General features: G+C 39.4%; 1 protein-coding gene across 8 annotated transcripts in view; it reads right to left on the reverse strand.

Annotated features, from left to right (window-relative positions):
- Window positions 1-22,668, reverse strand: part of PRKAG2 (protein kinase AMP-activated non-catalytic subunit gamma 2) — a 199,270-nt gene that overhangs the window by 11,130 nt on the left and 165,472 nt on the right. For 6 of the 8 annotated variants that reach the window (XM_083467219.1, XM_083467224.1, XM_083467220.1 and 3 more), the window contains 4 exons: window positions 11,556-11,665; window positions 9,174-9,255; window positions 6,532-6,590; window positions 673-718 (listed from right to left, as the gene is read on the reverse strand). In XM_083467219.1, coding sequence (XP_083323345.1) covers window positions 673-718; window positions 6,532-6,590; window positions 9,174-9,255; window positions 11,556-11,636 — 268 coding nt within the window. In that variant the 5' untranslated portion in view covers window positions 11,637-11,665. Of the gene's footprint in view, window positions 1-672; window positions 719-6,531; window positions 6,591-9,173; window positions 9,256-11,555; window positions 11,722-22,668 lie in introns of all 8 variants that reach the window. The other 2 variants (XM_083467222.1, XM_083467223.1) reach the window with 2 other exon arrangements.

The raw sequence follows: 22,668 nt of genomic DNA on the forward strand, positions 1-22,668 counted from the left end.
GTAAACTATTCACCGTTTTAAAGTCCTCCAGCAATAGATGATCCTTCAAATATCCCAAAAGTAATATTTTAGGATTCAACAAATCATATCCAGTAATCTCTTTTACTACTTCCATTACTCTTGCCAAAATGAGGACTTGAGCTTTTCCAAAATACCTGCATTAATTTTGTCTCTAAAGCTTTACACCTCCAACTCCTACCTTCCTGTAATTTTATCCTTCCTGCAAAGAAAGACCTTAATATGAGCTAATCCCTTTAGAATTTTACAGACTACAAACAGACTTGAGCTTTTCCCAAGATATGAGCAATTAGGACGGATTCCAGCACTCAACACTTGTGTTGGAATCTCTTCCACAGCCCATGGCAGAGCCCAAGTATATCTGGGTTCTCAGGCTAAGGGAACATAGGAAACTATTCGTGAGTCAGACCATTAGTCTATGTAACTCAATATTGTCTACACTCACTGGCTGCGGTTCTCCAGGGTTTCAAGCAAGGTGTCTCCTGGCCCAAGCTGAAGATGCTGGGAATTTAACCTGAGATCTTCTGCATGCAGAGCTGATGTTCTACCACTGAACTATATAGTCTTTCCCCTATTAAGGACAACACATAGTATAGTACTGCATAACAGGCTGTGAATCATGTTCTTAGTGCATATCTTTCAAAGGGTACTTACCCCTCCATGTTTCAATCTTGTGCTCCTCCAATTCATAGATTTGTACCTGCAAAGAAAAAACAGGTTTAAAGCTCAAATCTTTAGCATATAATTTTAAAATGGCCAGTGAACTAAAAGCTATCTACCTTCAAGTAATTAGGACTGAGGCACATAGTTAATATGCTGAGACTAACTATAGTAATATGGGTGACTTTAAAATGCAATGAAAGGCTGACAAATTGGAAACTAAACCCAAATCCTGAACAAATACTTAGATTTTCTGCATACACAGCCACTGGAATTGACAATTACATTCTAATTTGAATCATTTTCTTATGCTCTGTTGCAAGCACATTACAGCAAACAGGAATTAAGGGTGGTGGGAAAATACTAATTGCTAACGCCAGCCCTGGGATGAACAAGTTTCTCATCTGCATGTTTTGAAAATGAAATTTTATTTTCCTACACTAATAAAACTAATCAGAGCACTTGGCTGAAAAGTGGTTGAAATAACCAGGTATAGAATGAATTGCTAACAAAATATATTCATTCTGCTGTCAAGAAAATAATGAAAAAAATCTTGCTGAAGCAGAAAAGTTGGGCATCTTCCATTTTCTTATGTAGATTAAGATTACATCATAACTTGAGTGTCAGCAGCAGCCCCTTATCCCCATCACTAGCTGTGTACAGTTATGGGTAGCTACATGCATTCTTTACAAGACACTTACTTTAAAATTAAGTTTGAAAATGCCACTTTTGATTTGTCATATTCGATTAGGCAATCGGGAGCATTCCACAGGCTCGGAAACTTCCATCCTTCCCTGGTTAGTGTTCCCCATACTGCAGCATTACATCTGCGTTAAACTAAGCAGTTTTCCATGTCAGGTAGAAACCCTAATTTCAAAGCTAACTACAGTTAACGCTAGTGCAGACAAAATGCTGCAACATAGTTAACACTAATAAGGGAAGGGAAGGAGATTGCAACACATGCCCAGTAGTGTCGTGTGTGCTTGTCCAAGATGTGCAAATGAATCTTCAAAGTTATACTGGCATATCATTGTAGAATCTTATACACTTGTGTGTGGTAAAGGCCCTCTCTGCACACTCATTTTGCACTAACATACATATGCAGATCCACTGTATCATCCCTACCCTGACATAAAATTGCTACCAGACCCCAAGATAACAGGAGGAGCAAAAGAACTGGAGATTCCAGAATGTTACACTTTTGAGTTCAGCATCTTTCCCTGCAGTTCCCAAATAACATTAGCAGAGGTGGGACAGTGAATTACAACTTTGCCATCTCCTGACACTATGGCACCATGCTTCAATAATTCAGAAGTTCGGGTTAAAAGAGCTCTTGAATGTTGAATTTTAGACTGGGCTCTAAAGAATGCAAGCCACAAGAGTTAAGAAGCATATTTCATTTTCTCTGCCTAAGAAATCATCTTTAAAGGGAATGAATCTTTGCAGCAAGTACCAATTAAAAACCAAGTACCAATTTTGGTATATAGAGTTTGACTTGTTGACATTACTGCAACAGTAATGATTTGAGTAATGGCAGGAATGTTTGTAGCAATGGAAAGAACTTGAACTTTGTACAGAAATCCCTTGGCATGGGTGCTTGGCACTCTAATGCAAAATAGAAACTCTACTTACAATACTCCAACTTTCCTCATGATGGGAGTAAAAAAACCCTGAATCCATACACATCAGCAAATATGGAAAACACTTATAAGCTATTGGAATGCATGCAACCCTTACAACAGTGGTACAGCTGGATTTTATTGCCTTACAAAAACGATCACTCCCTTATTTGATGCTGAAAATGCGGCAGTGCTAATTTAAAATTCCTGGCTCCTCTACAGACCCATGGTTTGCAAATCAGGAGTCATGCTCATTAATGGTGCTCCCTTTCCTTCACTCTCCAGATGTTACTCCTTTCTTCTTCTTCTTGAAATTCACTTCAACAATGCAAACTAGGCGTCCTTTGTAAAACAGAAGCTGTATTCATATTTGAGCTGGGATCATCAATGAACATGGTTTGTGCCTGTGAATATGTAGCATGAAAAACAAGGAAGGGAAGGGGACAATAACTCTGGAGAGGAAGTAACTATGGTTTCTAGGGAGTTAAAGTTACAAAATGCACCCATCTAATGATTCTGAAATTGAAATTATGGTTTTCAAAGTGCAAAAAGATATAGTGCTAAGTTTACACTTAAAATTCACAAAGTTGCATTTCATCTCTCATCACATCTACCCACTGTGTCGAACATAATCGCCCATTCAAGGTTTGGCGGATTAAGAACATGCCACAGGCTCATATGTTTCCCCTTTGTGGATTCCCTCCTCCATTTTCTGGTTGCCTCTATTCAATTATTTACCCAATTCAGATTACAGAAAACCAGAAATGGAGGAGAGTAAGCAAAAAGGGCAAATGTATGCCTGCAGTTTATGCCTGATCCTCCAAACCATTATATGAAGCATTGTTTGAACTGCGCCAAATTAATTATATTTACATCATGATTAATTCCATTCACTATTTAGTGAATTTATGGTTTCAGTAACTGACAGAGCAAGACTATTCATTTTCAGTGAGTTAAATGTCTGACGGTCATTTATACAAAAATAAAGAACTTTTGCTTCTCCAACAAATTAAAAACAAACAAACCTACAATTAATAGGTACTTTTCAGAGTAGCCTTTTCAACTATTCAAATATAATAAATTCTTTATTGCTGCTATTCCTTTTAGAACAATGGCAAACTTCAATGTCAAATAACTTGTTGACTTTGTTTAGCAACTGAAGGATTACTAACAACAAACATTCCCTCAGCCAGAAATAGCCAACTTAGTGCCTTCCAGTGAGTGTGAACCAAAACTCCCAACATCCCAGACTACTGCAGCTGCTGGCTGGGGCTGATGCAGTCCACAAAATCTGGACGGTACCATGTTATTCCATGTGTTCTAGACAAACTAAGCAAAGATGGGGAAAATGTGATTGAAGCAATGCTACAAGCAAAAAACCAGCATTGTTGAAGAGCTACAGGCAATTGTTACCTAAATTCAATAAATCACTATGATGCTTTTGGTCACAGTAGAACAGCTACATCAGCGCAACAGAAACGCATAGGTCAGCACTATCCTGGTGATAAGTCACCATTTGACCAGCATAGTTTTTTACTAATGTGGTAAATTTATTTTGGGCTATAGCACTGAGATTGCTTGGGGGCGCTCCATCCATAAAATTTCATCCACATAGCAAAATAGAACTCTTCTCCCTAACATCTAGATTTCTAAATGTGTAGGGAGGACTATTCAGCAGAGAAAGCCTCCAAACTGCAGTCTAAAGTAGTACAGCCCTATCACCTCCGCAGGAGAAGGGCCATAGATTAGTTGTAGACAGCTGTTTTGTGGCACAGAAACAATGAAGAAAGCTAAAGACAAAAGCAAGGACTGGGGACAATTAACATATGCAACATCCTAGGAATCAGTGGAAATCTAAGCACCTGACAAGTAATAGGTATCTGTTATAAATAGAGCCCTGCAGCCAAAGATTTAGCAGGTACAATTCAATGCGAAATCCAGCCCCAGTTCCTTTTCAGGCTCCTTGCCCAACTCTAGTTTCCAAAGCTCTGTTTCATACTCATTCCCATTGTGTCCAAATCTGATAAGATTTGCCTGACTTTAGGCTGGGTGAGAATTTACCAAAACTCTCCTAGGTACAGGATTGTTAATTAACAGGGTTTTGCCTAGCCAAGCCAGTATTGGGAGAGCTGGATACATAGACAAATGTGTGTCATGGCTGACAGGCATCATAAAAGGAAGCATTTGACCCACTGTGTCTGTGCACCATTCCAGCGATATATTTCTTTAGGATCAGGCTGTATACTCTCAGGTGAAAGAAATCTAAATTTTTCTTTAAACATTTTCACTGTCTCTGTTCCAACAAAATGCATCAGGTACACAGGGAAAGACAAGTAGCAGATCAGACTTAACTACCAAATGGTCAGCTGTTTCCTCTCCTTGCACAACTTGATTATTTCCTGAAAAAAAACTAACAAAGGAAGTTCTTCTCCTTAAAAGTGCACCAAAAGGGTTTCCCCCCCTATAACTGAATTTATATGGTTCCAACAATATGCTCTGTGCTTGACTGTAGGGAGAACTGGAACTTACTGGCATTAAAGCACATAGGAAAGTACATTTCAACCTTGTATGCAAGGCAGAAGAGTTTCAAATTGGAACAGTTGGCATGTTCAGATAAAGCTGCTATGCTGAAACAAACAACAGGAACTAACAGGCTGAATACCAATCACGATTGCTATGTAGCAGATATATCCTGGATCCCAGCAGCATGCCTGTACAACTACATGCAGTTCCCACTTACCAAACACAATGTGTACCCAGGAAATTGTTCATTAGGCAAGGGTTTGCATAACAAACTGGTGATTTCCATTATTTCCTATGTGAACATTTCTAACCCATGATCTCTCTCCCCTCTCCCACCATGTTTCTTCATAAAAGGGCTGCAGCCAACCAGGAAAAAAGAGACAAAGACAAAATTAATTTGTCCACTCTCTTTCCTTCCTCCCTCTCTCCATGGTTTCTGTCCGAAAATGTCTGCTGCAGACCAACAAAGCACAAACAAGGAAGGAAGTGGGCAAACTCCAGTTGTTTGGATATCAATCAGCTTTGTATGTAGAAAGATTTGGGTATTACTATGTTCAGATAAGTGAAATTTTTGGATAATGAGCAGGTGGATAAGTGGGATCTCTGCGTATAAATTTGTGTCCTAACTTCATATTATGAAACTGTGGGGGGTTGGCTCATTTCAGTCTTACAACAAACCTAGGGCCCTAGAGTGTCCTGCCCCAGGACAACTAGTTATTTTCACAGTTAAACCAGCCTTTGAATCAAGGTATCTGCAGTCCAACACTTATTCCATGTACTAAACCACACTGGCTCCATTCCACTGTGCATATTTTCTGCATACTTTGTGTTACATCCATGTTATTTCTGCTTTTTATATTGGTTTGTGCATATCATTTTATAACTACCATGGTTAAGCCAGCTACCCCATGCACCAGAGAAATAAAAAACAAACTCCTTCAGTATCAGAGACGTGCAATTATCTAAAGCAGGGGTCAGAAACTTTTTCAGCAGGGGGCCGGTCCATTGTCCCTCAGACCTTGTGGGGGGCTGGACTATATTTTTTTTGGGGGGGTGAAGGAATTCCTATGCCCCACAAATAACCCAGAGATGCATTTTAAATAAAAGCACACATTCTACTCATGTAAAAACACGCTGATTCCCGGACCACCCGCGGGCTGGATTTAGAAGGCGATTGGGATTTAGAAGGCGGATCTGGCCCCCGGGCCTTAGTTTGCCTACCCATGATCTAAAGCGATGTGTCCCAAACTTTGGTTTCCGGTTTTTTTTTAAACTACAACTCCCATCATCCCTAGCTAGCAAGACTAGTGGTCAGGGATGATGGAAACTGTAGTCCAAAAAGAGCTGGGGAGCCAAGTTCAGGAAACACTAACCTAAAGTACCAAGTTTGATATAAAGCCAGGAATAATGGTTCTTATCATCTCTCTTATTCCTCACTCCAAAGATGGGTAACTGGGGCACACAATAACTAAAGAGTGATATGAGATAAAGAAACCTTTGCCCAAATATCTACAAAAAAGGTGGGGGTCTTAATTTCACATGTACCATTCAGCAGCAAAACTTTCCTTCCTCTTCAAAAGGCAGCATTCTTTCAACCACCCACCCAATTACAAAAAATATATATATTATTATCAAATATATTGTTATCAATGCTTTTATTTCAGGGATACTGTTTCACTAAAGATAATTTTATTTATGAGGTTGTACCTACCATTGGAGACTTATAGTATCTATGCAGTATATTAATGAAATCTGTAATAGTTAACATTCCTGTAACAAGAGAAAACAATGCAAAATAAAGACTCAGATCATATTTAGACAGTTTTTAATTAACAAATTAAAATAAATTAAATATTGCATCCCTAATTGATAAAAGTTCCTAAAAATTTTTCCTAGTGTAGCTTGGAAATATGAGTGTACATGACACTGCCTGCCTTTTACAAGAATCACCAGAGCTACATAAACATAATTCCTACATAATAAAGGGACATAGCATTTCACATCTGTAAAACAGGTAAGATCTATTTTGTCACACAACTCTAGCAAAATGTCCTCACCGAACAACTCCTAATTGTTGTTTGGTTTAGGATCAGGAACCTCAACCTTCCACGCTTACTCCTTCCCTTGCATGCCAAGATTAGATGATTCCATTTTCTGGTTAATTATAAACGAGAAGTAGCCAATGTGATGTTTAACTACAACTCCCATCAGCATCAGCCAGCATAGCCAATGGTCAGGAATGAGTGTTTACAGAACTTGGTGAATAAATCAAACTGAATCCAGAAAGTTAAGAGCTTGGCAACTTTACTTAGTTATACACAAGTAGGCCGAACAAAACTGTAGCCATAGGCCTACTGTAAATTACAGTGGTACCTGGGGTTAAGTACTTAATTTGTTCCGGAGGTCCGTTCTTAACCTGAAACTGTTCTTAACCTGAAGCACCACTTTAGCTAATGAGGCCGCTGGAGCATGATTTCTGTTCTCATCCTGAAGCAAAGCTCTTAACCTGAAGCACTATTTCTGGGTTAGTGTAGTCTGTAACCTGAAGCGTATGTAACCTGAAGCGTATGTAACCTGAGGTACCACTGTACTGTAGAAACTTCTGGTGATGCAGTCAGACTGCAGGCTGAGTTTCTAATGGAAAGGAACTACTATTACAGCTAGAACATACGGAACATGTTAGCATTTTTATATGCAAGAAATCTGGGAAGAAGCAACATTCTTTGGCTCCGTTGCTGTTGCACCTACTAGCTGCTTTAAAACAGTAAGAGCAATCCAATCCGTAATTTACACCAGTGGCTGCCAACCAGTACCTCCCTTTGTTATTTTCAAAAGGTCTCAGGAAGTTTCCTTTCAAAAATCTAATGCAGGAGAGTGTTTGCTCTTCCTAGTCAATTTTGTTTACACTGGCTCAGCCTCTCCTAAACTGAACACACCCTTCAACATGACCACATTTCATTTGATGCCAGGAATGGATGCCCACGCTTCCATCAGGAGCTGAAAAGAGCTTCACTGTGAGCAAGCATAGCTGTGGCCAGCATAGGTGCTTCCCACTCTCACTGATGGGGCAGCTGATGGGAAAGCTTGTCAGCACCATTTTGTGGTCCTCTCTCTCTTTTGCTCTTTAAGATGTGAAGCCATTATGCCCATTATTTTCACGGTAACCATTTTAAAACTGGTGCATATGGTGCTATTCCAGCAGGGAATCTAACAACATTTGGAGGGTACCACAGTGGCTACCTGCTATAAACATTAGCTCACCAGGTTCAGACCAACTGGCAGTGACTGGAAAATTCAAATCTTGGCACACAAGGGAGCATAAAAGTATGAGGTGTGTTCTCATAATGTCAAGCTATAGTTTGGCATTCCAACTGAATAGTCCCCAAGGCGGTAGGGGAGAGGCCACAGTACAATGGGAGAATTTTTTGGGGGGGGAAATTAAAAATCACGTCTGCATCCTCTTCTTAGGTATGTAATTTCATGTCTTTATGCATGAGAGAATTACAAGTCCAGGCATGGATTTTATTACAACACTGCTGGCAGGTATACAAGAGTTTTTAAAATCAGAAATATTTTTCAAGCAGCAAAGGTCTGGAGGGCTCCATGTGTTTAAAAAGACCGGACACAGCCAAGCAATGGTGTTCACTTAAGATGCAGTCAGAACCAGTAGTGTATTGCTACAGATTAGATTCTTGCGTATTTATCATGGAAGTGAGGCCTAGAAAGATGGTTTTGGGGGGGGGGGGGCGGGTTACAGAAATCAAATGGGATTTTAGAAATAAAGCCAACAGGAATTTGCTTGTAATGGAAATTACTTCTCTCTTTTCAGAAAAGCTGAAGATAATTCAAAAGCACCTGAAATACTGCTGCTTGCACCTTTTCAGCTCTTTGTATGTTTGGCTCTTGAAAGAGCAATGCTGACTCCTTGGAATTTAAAATATTTTTTTCCAGCCCTGCTTTTATGATACACTAAGCATCCCATTTCCGAGCAGTTTAAAATGTCAGTATAAAAAAACCAAGAATTCAGCTTCCTCCACAAAAGCACTAAGTGTTGCAGACCCTCTCCATCACCTATTCTATGATTTGAAGCCCATGTTAAGAGATAATGGGACACCACTGTGTCTCACTATTTGAGTGAGCTTCCCCATTGCCCCCACACAGGTGGGAAAGCAGAGACTTCCTGTTATGTCTGAAACAGATATGGACGGTATTTCATGAGTATAAAATAAAAAATTGAAGAGAAGGCAAAAGCACAAAAACCCCCACAACCCACCACTATATCTGATTCCACTGTTTAGTGGAGATGAATTAAATATCTCTCTCCAAACTTTATACTAATATACATTATCTTACCTACAAAGCTTTGTTTTTTACTCTCCCACAGAGGAGCTGCTCGGACACCATTTGCTACCAAGGCAAAGAAAGCTTTCTTTACCTGAAAGACAAAATAAAACAGCATTTTCTTTTAAAAAAGGACATAGAGCATTGCTATTTTTAAAAATCTTATCACACAGCTTGATACTGAGGAGGACATGACAGCTACAATTTGCTAGAAAGGTATGGATGAGTTTCAAGCCTAAAGAAACAACATGGATACATTGAAACACCACTCTCACTTGTTCTATATCCATTTGGCATTACACTTGTATGTACAAACCGGAACAGTGATTTAGTTCTTGGCAGCTTCCCAAACTCAAGGACATGGAAAACACTTACCGTATTTTTCGCCCTATAGGACGCACTTTTTCCCCTCCAAAAATGAAGGGGAAATGTGTGTGCGTCCTATGGGGTGATTGCAGGCTTTCGCTGAAGCCTGGAGAGCGAGAGGAGTCGGTGCTCCAGGCTTCAGGAGAGCCCCACCGCCAGCCCCACAAGCTCTGGAGACAGCGGGGAGGCGGAACGCCGCCATCCCGCTGTCCCCCGACTGGTTTGGAGGCTGGCGGCGGGGAGAAGAGTGCTTCTCCCTGCCACCAGCCCCACAAGCTCGGGGGACACCGGGGAGGCGCAGCGCACCATCCCGCTGTCTCCCGACGTGGTTTGGAGGCTGCCGGCGGGCTTCCCCCGACCCCAGCCCCGCAAGCTCCCAGAGCTGCCTGTTCTGGGGGTTGTGGTCGGCGGAAGCTCAGGCTTCCCCCACCCCAGCCCCGCACCTGGGGAGGGGGAATTTCCTTTATTACCCCCCCAAAAAAAATCTAGGTGCGTCCTATGGGCCAGTGCGTCCTATAGGGCGAAAAATACGGTATTTTATAATAAACCTGCAGTATTAGCCAATGAATATCCCCCACCGCCCTGTACAAAATCACATTCATTGCTGCATTTGTGTTTGCCTCTGGCCTCACCCACCACTGGCCTGTGGGAGGTTGTCCAGAATGGAATCTGGTTCCCCAGCTGAAAAAAATGTTCCCCATCCATTTCTAAGCCATACTTTGTTTTAAAACATGGCTTAATCGTGAATGTGACTCCTAGCCTACTGTGTGACGCACCCCACCTCTGGTGGGTGCTATGTGCAGCACAAAGCAAGCTATTGTATGGCTTATCAGATCAAGTAAATCTAATTTGTGTCAAATGTTTGTTATTGGCTTATTTCTAGCTTACCATTCATTTGTATGAAATATGACAAGCCATGTTGTGGCTCGTTTGTGCCACACACAGCATTGTACAGAGGTAAGGTCATGTGTTTAAAATCAACTATGGCTTAGCATGACATGCAAACTTAGCTCTTCTGGGGGGGGAAAGGTCACCTGAATCCACTGGCATGTTAAGACTTTAATCATGAGAAAAAATGGTAAAGAATGGAAGACTAGGTTTCCTTCAGGCTATCTGGAGGATAATATACTTTTGTTCTATATAGGTCTTAAGGTTTGAGTGTTGACCTCCCAACTTTATGAAAGCATGCATTGTATAAAAAGATCTGTCTATCATCAAAGACAAGAGGTTAATTTATTTACCTACCAGGTCCAAGAAGATAATGCAACTACATTATAAAAGGATATATTTTTAGTAACATACTTTTCATTGTAAACAATTCAATGTGACTTTGAAAGTCAACGAATATAGAAGGAGTGTATTTTGTGTCAACTGGAAATGCTAATTTATATTAAAATGTCATGTTAGAAGAATATATGTCTCTCAGAAAATCTGTTCCATGCTGTTTCTCTGTTCCTATTCTGCTATATTCAGTGCTCCTTTTCAACTTTAAAATGATGCTACAGTGAAAAATGTTAATATAGAGCTTCACAGTCTAAGTGTTGGCTTCATTATGACATTTTTATTTTAAAAAATTCTAAAATGACCTTCATCCAGACAGATCCTAGGTAGGTATATAAAAATTATAGTTTAGTGGGCTTACTTGTAAATACTGGCATGCAATCCTTAAAAGTTACTTTACCAAGGTATTTGAAACCTTATGCCATATAATTTATAAAACAAAAGATAGGCATCTGTTCAACATATGATTTTAGAACATATTTGATAGTTCCATTTTCACAAGCACACAAAGGCACTTTGTCACTAACCCTTTTCCATTTAAAAGGAAGGGAACTTCCATTGGTCATTAGGACTGATGTCTAATTATTGATTCAAAGAGGAAGAACATTTTTTAAAAAAACTTTAAAAATATCTTTGAGGCATTGCATTCTGAAAACAAGGTCATCTGTATCACAGGCCACAACCCATGTATATTATTAATAAGGCAACTAATGGTTAGGAAATGGATTCTGAAAATGGACAACTCACCTGTAGTGTAGTGTCAAAGACCACAAGCTTTGAGCTTGTTGGAACAATATCATAACACTTATGTGACCTCATGAATCGCATGTAGATATCACTTTCTGATTCGCCAACAGCTGTAAGAAAAACAATTTTTTTTAAAAAAATAAAAATGCCTCAAACCATATGAATGCTATTCTAATTTAAGGAAGGAAAAAGTGGAATCCTCAACAACATTTCTACTGCAATAGTCATATAAACGTGGGCATAATTTTTAAAGTTATTGATGAGAAAAATCAATGAACAAATTTAGTGGGTACAGAGCTCCAGAATGAGGCAGGTTCACTTCCCTGATGAAAGGCAAACCCCAGCAAGAAAGCAGAATGCCTGGAGAGTAAGCAGTGAGATGTTCCTCCACAACAGGTCTGAGAATATTGATTGGAATGACTACACATGTGAAAAGGAATTTACCTATGGAAATTAAAAAGAACATTGTTTGTAAAGATGATTTATTGGCAGTGGTGAGAATGGATTACATCTAGCGAAGATTTTAAGTGGATTTCAAGAAAAAAGGATGTGGCAACAACAGAGGAGAAGGACATATGTTGGCAACAGGAGCGGGAAACTTCATTTTTAAAAATTGTATTAAATTTAATTAGGTTTGATTTGTATTAATTTGCAAAACTAATAAAAATAATTTGAAAAAAGAAGAAAGTAAGCAGTGAACCTTTAATGAGAAGTTGAGACAGCCGTTTTTCTATGGTATGATATGTTTCAGCATATTAACAAACATAATCAGAACCATGTACTTCCTGCATGCATAAGAATTCAGAGCAGACTACTAGGCACATAAACAGCCCAAGTGGACTCCCAGCGTGACAAACACCTGCCTGAAGGTTCCCTCAGCTTTGCTATGATTTGCACCTCTGGTTTCATGTTGCACGATTATTGCCATGTTGGGAAAAATGATACATAAAGCGGCCCTAATGTTACACCTGAATCAGCACCGATATTTAAAACCCAGTGTTTAAATATTCATGGCATTAAGTCCCAAATCAGATTGCTGTTGCAGTTTTGGGGCGACAATGCAGAAGAGAGCAAAAAATATGAGTGGCTTCTAGAGGATGTCAACATGCCACACAACATTCCAGAATGGGCGAGTTGAGATGGAGCCACTTCACTATGCTTTGAGACAATATAAGTTAACTGCCAGCCATTGTTAGAATTTCTATCATGCTTTAAATCTTCTTCAGGTTGCTTGTCACAAGGTTACAAATTAAGCTTAGAATAATTCCGTTATTAAACTATTTCTCCACCATCACATCAGGTAATTCAGGAATCACCACACTGCCAATTGCCTTTCAATACATTTGTGAATATTTTATTTATTCTGGAAAACCTTTTCAGTTTGCTTCTAGATATGGTCAAGTTAGCCAATATCTGGGAGGGGCTCCCTTCCACAGACAAGGCTGGAATCTAAAATTGTGGCTATACCCAAGCCATATAAAGATCCGTTGCAGGTGGAATCCTACTGCACAATATTTTTGACTAACCATGTATACATAAAATCAGCATTGATTCTTAATCTAAAGCAATCATTCATATTAATCATCTGAACTCCAATAGTATAGATATTAAATGTGGGACAAAGCAAGGTTTATTATAATTTTTACTTATTCTAACACTAGGGACTAGAACCTTTTGCTATTACGGCTGAACTTCCCTGCAATGCCTTGCATTGTTTAGCAGGCTCTGGGAAGTGGATAATCTAAATGCACTTGGAAGAGGTTGAGTCTCTCATATGGCTATAGTTACAGCTGCAGTCACTTCAGTGCCAGATCTGCTCAAATCCTGGCTTACAAGACATCACTTCCTTTTGCTATTAGAATCTGGACCTCGGCAGACATTTCAGGGGTAAATATTAAACGAAGATACTGTATCTTCGGAAAGTACATGGATGATATTATGCTAACTACACCAAAACCCATGGAAACAGCTCAAGCAATACAAGAACTTAAACCAACTTTGCCTCTGTCACAGGGTGTGTATTTCCAAAAAAACTGAGGCAGTATGTGTTCATATCCCTCCTCACACACAAAAATCAGTCAAGAGTTTATTGAATATTAAAATGCATTATGTGAAACTGAAATATCTAGGTATATTTATCACTATAAATTTGAACAGACTGTTCAAAACTAGATATTTTCGTGGTAATTAAAATGGTGACTCTTCCCAAGTTAACATACCCCTTTCAAGCTCTTCCAGTATGAATATTGCCTGTACAATCATGTCTATGGCAATAGAAATAGAAATGTAATTATTTTATTTTTGAACAATGTAAAATCCATGTTGGAAAGTTTCTTTATGTGGCCTATCATGACTGGGGCTGGAGAATCCTGAATTGTAAAGGTAAAGGTACCCCTGACCGTTAGGTCCAGTTGCGGACGACTGGGGTTGCGGCGCTCATCTCACTCTATAGGCCGAGGGAGCCGGCGTTTGTCCACAGACAGCTTCAGGGTCATGTGGCCAACATGACTAAGCCGCTTCTGGCGAAACCAGAGCAGCACACTGAAACACCGTTTACCTTTCCGCCGGAGCAGTACCTATTTATCTACTTTGATGTGCTTTCAAACTGCTAGGTGGGCAGGAGCTGAGACCGAACAACGGGAGCTCACCCCGTTGCGGGGATTCGAACCACCAACCTTCTGATTGGTGAGAATCCTCAATTGTACTACCTGGCAAATCAGCTTCACCATGCAATTCCAATTATCATGGATGATACAATGGGTTTGTATGCAATCTGAACAGATATAGGGTCTCCCCTTTCATGCCTTTTTGGACTCCAATAATAAATTTCAAAACAACCCACATATACACAACAATTTTCTGTGGGATGTGAAACACAGGAGCAGTCAGTTACAACATTCCTAGAGTGTACATGTTTAGACATGGGGAGGGATGTTTGTCCAGCCAGCAGGTAAACTTCCTGGGACAGACTTCCGCCGCATGGGACTAGAGGTGAGTGTGGCCTCACCTGTGCAGGTAATGATAAAAGCACAGAGAGGGGCAGCCATCTCTCTCTCTCTTCTCTTCCTTCGAAGAAGCAACATCTGCTAAGATGCCCTCTTGGCTCCCAGCCAAGAGAGGACAAAGGGACTATCTTCGTACAAGATAGAATCCAAATGTATATTACTTTATTAAGCTGTCTGCCTTCTGGGATCTGATGTGAACAGAATGTGAGTAAACTCTTTTTATACTTTTGTAAAGGTCTGTGTCGTGTCTTGTATTTTAAGAGGGAATAAAGGGGAAATTACCAGAGTGATTATTATAGAGGTTCTAGCGAACCTGAGCAAACGCTACCATTGCAAATTTAAGATAAAGGGGAATGTTTTACTCTGCTGATATTTTGGGAACTTGTTAACACAAGTTGGATAAGGATATAATCAGTCAATATATCCTCTCCTGCATCCCTGAACATCCCCACATTTTCTCCAAACAGCAGTCCACTATTGGCTTAGAAAGGTGGCTGTACTTGCTGCAGCCCTATCCCCTTTAATTTGTTTGGTCTCCATCCCCTCTTTTATCACAAAAATCAAACTTACGATATAAGATGGTTGTGGACTGTAAGAGAATGTTTTACTTTTTTGTGTAGATAATGTTCCCATATTGGAGGACAAACTTAATGAAAGTCTACAAAAACTACATGTACCATGGCTTCTGTGGAGGCAGATCTCTACTTTTCTCTAAAGGTATTAGAGAGGCAGTAACATGTAAACTTTCAGAGTTTGAAGGTGTGGTGAAACACTGCAGTAGTAATATTAAGGGGTTGATTTTAGACTATCCAGTAGCTTACTGAAATCACAAGTGAACGGCACAGAAGGCCTTAAAATAATGTTGGAGCAAGAACTGGATTTGAAGCTGGAGGAACAGGAATGGCAGGCAAGATGGAACAAATCCCCATGGTCCATCTCAGTTAGTGACTAAGAAAAAGCACTTAAAATGGTACGGAGGTTATCCTGTATAAATTATACACTATCACCATACTGTAGGAGGGGATGCCAGATAGTGTGTACTTAAAACATCTCTGGAGGGATTGTAGAAAAATATAAAAGTTCTGGCTCTCTGTGTTTAAAGAGATTAGCACACTTTCAAATTGTAACGTAACACCCACCCCACAACTAGCTCTTCCAAACATTTTTGAAAAGAATGATAAAGGATTATTTTTTAAGGAGTTGGATGCAGTACTGTTCCAGAGGAATTGCTGCAGGAAGATATACAGCCGGGGGGGGGGGCAGGCACTACCTCTAGAACAACGCTATATCCTGACGCATCATCATTCAGGGTAGTACAGCAGCTAGTGGCAGAACAATTATTTTAAAAACTCCCCGCGAAGGCCACTGCTGCTGCTTCCACTACTTACAATTGTAAATCTGCATACATTTGTTTAGAACCAAGCCAAAAATGCTGACCCACTTTCATGGCTTTTGAAGTGGGAAGGCATTTTTGGCTCAGTGCTACTTAAATATTGTTTTGCTACTAATGACCCAAAGAACAGCTATCTCTTCCCTCTACTTGCTCCTTCAAAATCTGATCTTTTTTGAAATACTGTAGCCACGTTTAACAAATGCCAATTTATTTAATTTGCAACTTGTATTTTCATATGGGTTACAAACAACACCTATAATCTCATTATCAAAATTTCTGGCGTTTAACCACTTACTTACACTACATAAAAATCACGCCCAACAAAAATCTTCCATCTGATAATCCCAAGTACTACTACTATATGGGTCAAACAGAATATTTTTTTGGTAAAACCCCTTTGTAACTCAACATTCCCGGTCTCATATATGTCATATATGATATACTTATGTATCTATCTGCAAGGAGGATGTTTTAGAGGACTTAGAGGAACCAATAGAAGAACAAGCATTTCAATTGAAATCAAATACTGATTTCCTCCAGACAGGAATTCAACTGCCCAATACTGACAATATGCAGAAAGTAAAAATGAGACATCTTTAAGAAACTGTTACTGTTCCCTTCCTACTACAAGACATTTAATAATTCTACAGAGCTAAAAGTTACAATCAGTTATGCTCTAAAAACTGATACACATGGTATACCAGGGGTTGTGCTGAAGTACTTGTTCTGAAATTCAGGTAAGTCATTTCCACACCAGTGCTATTTCTCCCATCCATTTGCCTTGTAGTGATGAAAAGAGAAAAAATAAACTGAGAAACACCTTTATTTTTAATTAAAACATTTTTATACCGCTCGGTGTTCAAACACCATGCTTGAATAATTATCAGTATTTCAAGAAGCATGTATAAATGACAGACAGCGCTGTAAGTAATTAGGTACAGTAGAACCTGGATTTAGTCAAGCCATGTAATGCATGCCTTTTCTGTTTTCTTCTGCAAAAGCAATTATGGTAAGTTGTGTAGTCAACAGTATAGACACATCTGCATAAACATTGGTTAATATACCAATGAAGTGAAGAGTTTATATATAATCCAAAGTATAAATCAGGGCAACATTACAGCAATTGTTGTTTGCATTAATCCATAAATGAAGATTCAATGACTTGTGACTGGTTACTCATTAAGACTAGAAATACCATGAAAACAGCCTGGAAGAAAGTATTCCATTTGTATACCTCCATCAAAGCTCAGGAGACTCCATGGGGAGGGAGATCATTTTATTTTATTCAACTGCTCTGTGAGGTAGGTACAGGTAAGAGACAATGACTGGCCAAGGCAACTTAGTGAGTGAAACAGGAATCTAAACATGTTACCCACCTCAAACCCAAAATTCTAGAGGCAAAGCCAGACATGGATGATCAGTCAACAGATCTCCACTCACCTTTTTCAAATCTTACGGTATAAAGCAACTTTTTCTCCCAGTCAATATTGCTCCAGTTATTAGCATCGCTTGCCTGGAAAAAAGCAAGTTCCTGTCCCCCACTGGACAGAATGAATTCCCAATTCAATCAGGAAATGATACAGGGAGAAAAGGTTAAATCCTTGCCCCTTCAGCTCTTTGGCACCAGTCAAATATGGTTCCTGCCCCCCTGCAGCTTTACCATAGATCTTGCATCTCATCTCGTTTAGTTACCTTATCACTACTGCATATTGCCTGCATGAATCACTATTTAAATTAGGAATGATGAACCTGTGGCCCTTCAGATGTTGAACTACAACAACTCCCATCATCCCTAATTATTGGCCATGCTGGCTGGCGTGATGGATGTTTGTAGCAATGTTTGCAGCAATGTTTGTAGGGTTTCAGGCTCCACACTCTTGATTTAGGGATTGGGAGTGGCCTTTCCTCTAAGGAGGTCCAGGTGGAATACTCATGCAAACACAAGATGAAGCTACAGCACTCTGCTCCTCACATCTAAGTAAGGAGATGGTTTTAACGAAAGGGCAGTTTTATACAAAACAAGACTACAAAGGGCAAACAAACAACACTCCCCTTTTCAGAAACCATTATTAGGCACACTTCAGGATTCCCTACAACTATCTTCAGCCCTGGTGAAGTTTTCCCCATACACTGGAAAAAGCAATGGGACACCAAATATTCACATTCCATTGATTGCTATCACTGGTCTTTATTTTTCATTAAAAGATTAGAACCATATTGCATGACAGGAGAACAAACAGTAATGAGACAAATACAGTGCAACTTCCTCCAGTAAATGGGTATTGCCTTAATATTGTTTCCTCAAATGTAGATATCAGGAGAACTACTACTTGAGTGAATACTCACATAAGTGGACAGTGTGACTGTGACATGCAAAAAATGGAAGAGAAACAGCAGCTGTCACTATCTTAATCAGACAATAGGACCACTATTTCCATTTAAGTCATATAAACTACCCAATTTTGGAAGTTGGATACTACGGCGCAGGTCTAATGTTTGTATTCAAGATGTTATTGGCAAGTGCAAAGAGCTCACACTACAATTCTACCTGGGAGCGAGCCCCAAGGAAGCCAGTCCCGTCATGTTCAAAAATTAATCAGAGAAAACAAAGCCCACCTGTCACTTAAGAATTCATAGCAAGTTTTTCTAACAAGAGGAAGTTTTTAGCTTAAGGCAAAAATGACTTACAGTACTAGTACTATACTTCAACACTTGGAGAGGATGTCAGCATCTCCCATTCCTTTTCTTCGATATAAGATTTAAACAAATTGCTCTGACAGCAAGAATTCAGTGTCAGAAACCTTTTTGTCCCTGGCCACCAATGTGTAAAAAGATATCTCAAAGAACAAATGCAGTTTTGTATATTGTCTACTGCTTCTTGTTCTTAAAACTGTGCTGATGAGAAATGGATGAAAGCCAACATTGCAGCAGAACCAGTTATCCAAGATAGACTTACAGCTCTGCACCAACCAGTTAACCAAAGTGATAGGCATATAGTTGATGCTTAATAGTTTTATTCTTAGAAATGGTTTTGCAACCAAATTGAATTTTAGTCCAATTTGCTTTGAAAGCAAAGACACTAATTTCAGAACACATTAACACTGTAAGTTCAAACTATACTACACAACAAACTGTTATTAAAGTTTCATGCCGAACAAACCAATATATCAGGACACTCAATCGTTAATAAAGGCAACTTTTAATAACTGAAAAGTCTGATATCAAGGAAAGGGACCAGTTTCCCAATTCTTCCTTCACATGATTATAAAAATTAAAACAATCAAATACATTGCTTACTAAGACAAGTACAGCTGTTGCTAACAACAGTACTACTTTTGTCACTGAACCATTTTCAGCTATGAAGTATGGTAATAACCTTATTCTCAAGTAAACAGATTAATCCATTCTCAGAATCATATCTCTATGGTGCTTTATAAAATTATTTTATACAGGTTGCCTACTGGGTGACATGAGCACCACATTTTTATTGGGAAGGTGGGCCAGAGAGAAAGCAGCTCTCTAGTTGGATGTATTGGTTCCATTTAATCAAGGCAGCAGTTCCTCTCCCTGTGAGCAGATATAATTTTCATGACTTCTATTCCAGAGCAGTCTCTAATTCACCCTCTTCTCGCTCATCTCCTGTGTGCCACTGGGGAGATGATTATGCATCATGGAAGCAAGTGGTAAAATTTCACTGGAAAAGATGTACGGTATCTCTTGTACAAAGGAAAACATTGCAGGTGTTTTCCTGGAGGGGGCGCAAACTAAGGGCTAGCTCTGCTTGTAAGATGTCTGTAGCGCTAAAACTCACAAACCTCTCAGGGACAGAAATCTCATCTGATCATATATTTCAATTCCCCCAATCAAGATGGAGCGAGTGAACGCAAACATCAACTTATCTGTGTGAACAGAACAGTACTGGTGGCAGGGCAGAGTTTTAATTTATCTTAAGTGGGAATCAAGCAATTTTTGTTCTCCTCCCTCTTAGAAATAAACCTATTTTACACGAAGCATCAATTTGGCTACAAGGTACATGCCCTGACCCTGAATGTCACAGTTCTTCATACAACCAATAGGGGAAAGGCTAGGCATAAGCAATGTGACTACTGACTTTTGATGAGAGTTGAAACTTGCTCCTGAACAGGATTAGAAATGGTGACAAAAACCTATTGTGAGTACAATGGACTTGTACAATATGTTGAGTACAATAGACTTGTACAATTGCACCAAGTAATCTTTTTAACATAGCCAAGACCTCCTCATCTTGTGCCCTCTGCTACAAATTCTGGACAACAATTCCTGCCACAGGAGCTAACTCCTAGGGGCCAAGGTCCCTTCGCCCCCTACGAATAAAATATTTGAGGGGGCCAGGCCAAAAAGAATCTCTTGTATCCATTTACCGCTTTATCACAAAATGCTCAGCTGAAGAAGAGAAGACACTTTTGACATTCCTAATGCAGTCAAAGCTTAGACCAAGTGTTTTAGCATCTTTAAAGCACTAATTTAAATTGAAGATGCAGTTACTCGGAAGAGATAATACATAAAAGCAAACATAACCATTAGATCAGAAAGAGAGTCTTGCAGCTCTACTACCCACTAAAGTGTGATTCTGCAGTCATTCCATAGTGAGACCCATTAAGAAACTGGTCTTGTTGATGTTTCAAGCCAACACATAGCAATGATCAAAAGTCAGTCCTATCATTCATGAGGTGGTCCAGGAAACCTTCCAATGCAAAGTCGCATCAAGCTGCTGACAGCACAATCCTGTATGTATTTACTCAAAAGCTACATCCTACTGTGTTTAGGATTGCAGCCTGAGTCCACTAACTGTCCTCAAAGTCTGCTAATCACAGGAGGAAATGGAACAAGTTCTTAGGGGGAAAAACAGCTCTGTTGATTATAAAGCATTTTTTCTTTGTAAATATGTTCTGGAAAACTGCTTTTGATTGTTGTACTGCCTATAACTCTTAAGAGTCTAACAAACTGAGTCACCCAAAATTGAAAAGAAAAATGAATCCTTTGTTAAAAGATCTTTTAAATAAGAAGCTCAGTTATGAGTGGGAATGCAAGAAGCATTATGTTGACTTGTCCATCTAATTAAGTAGGCTTTCTCAAAACAAAACAGACTTTGAGAGTCTCTGTGCTGAAATATCCTTTAAGAGCTTTCTGTTATTTATACCATCTTTACGTGACATAGCAGTCACTCTATAGTATCTTCTATAACAAAAGTATATTGGGGAAAAATAAGCCTGTAGAAAATTTACAGAGGCTTAAATTTCCAAAACAAAATGTGGATATGAAGTTGTGTGAAGAGATTGCAGTCACAACAGTGCACTTTGAACAAGTATTTTAATGGAGATCCATAGAAGATTATCTGCTCAGGAGAACTGTGAATATCTGCAGAACTAACTGTTCAGAGGTACTCTAAATGCCTCTAGGGGGCAAACAGTGAAGGTGCCAGATGTCCCTTATTTTAACTCACTGACCCTTAATCCAGAATACCACAGTCCATTAGAGCACAATAGCAATCCATCATGTCCGACACCACTGCTCAGAAGTGTTGCTTTTAAAAACAATTAGGTTTGGCAATCTCAATATGAGCTGCCCCCTCTTACAAAACTACAAATAAAGAGCTATAGTGCCTAGGAAGGCCTGTGTATACATCAAAAGTTTATTTTGAGGTCTCAGCGTTGCATGTGGCAGGTTGCCTGTTTAGCCAGTTTTTAGATGGCTGTGTGAGAGAACACTTTTAGAACGCAACCGACACCAAAGGGCAACTAACTGATGGGATTAATGGTGCTGGAGGGAGAAATTTATTCCATGGAACGAGAATAGACTGTGCACACAAAACATATCTATTCTATGGAAACAGGTAATTCCCATTTATGAGAATTGCTTGGAGAGGAAATAAGTAATTCTCGTTCGGGAATTGCTTGGGGAGAATTTCTGTATGGCAAGAATACAGAAATAGATTAAACCTGTTCTATTGGGCAGACTGCAGGATTGTCCCTGATCTACTAAATAAGTAATTGTTCTACTCACCCCTAGCCTCAATGCCATACTGTTTCAGAATAGCTACTTCACACAACTGTGTACTGACAGAACAGAAATGAATTTACCTTCTAGAACCACCCTCTCCAAATGCAAGTAGGGCACAGCATATAAAGGGTATTACCCAATGCCATAGAGAACAGGAATCAAGAATTTTTAGAGGAATAATTTTATGAAATGCTACTTGTCATAACAGTGCTGCAGAGCGAAGGAAAGCTATCTCTGATGAAGTTTCCTTTCCCATAGAGCTATTAAAAGGTCCTCTTGAAGACCTTTTAATTAACACTGCTTTTAATTAATGTGTGTAGGTCTGTATTTTAATGCTGTTGCTGTTTTAATTATGCTTTTAGCTTTGACTGATTTTTTTTCAAATTACTGTATGTTGAATTCTCTCTCTCTCTCTCTTTTTTAATAGTCCATTTTGATATGAACCTCCTCAGAAGAGTTTACCCTGTAAAGAGAAATACACATTCTGAAATAAATATATAGACCTAAGAACCCAGGCATGAAAGAGTTGATATTTTAGACTGTATGCTCCATGGGGACAGGGATACATCCTTTCACTTGTGAACCCATGTACACGAACGGTACTGAAGAAACTAACTAATCCACATTAAACCACCTTGACTATGGCTGCGTATTCACCATACATTTAAAAGCACAC

The sequence above is a fragment of the Podarcis liolepis genome, assembly GCF_965112155.1.
Source record: "Podarcis liolepis genome assembly, chromosome: 12".
In the NCBI taxonomy this organism is placed as follows: Eukaryota; Metazoa; Chordata; class Lepidosauria; order Squamata; family Lacertidae; genus Podarcis; species Podarcis liolepis.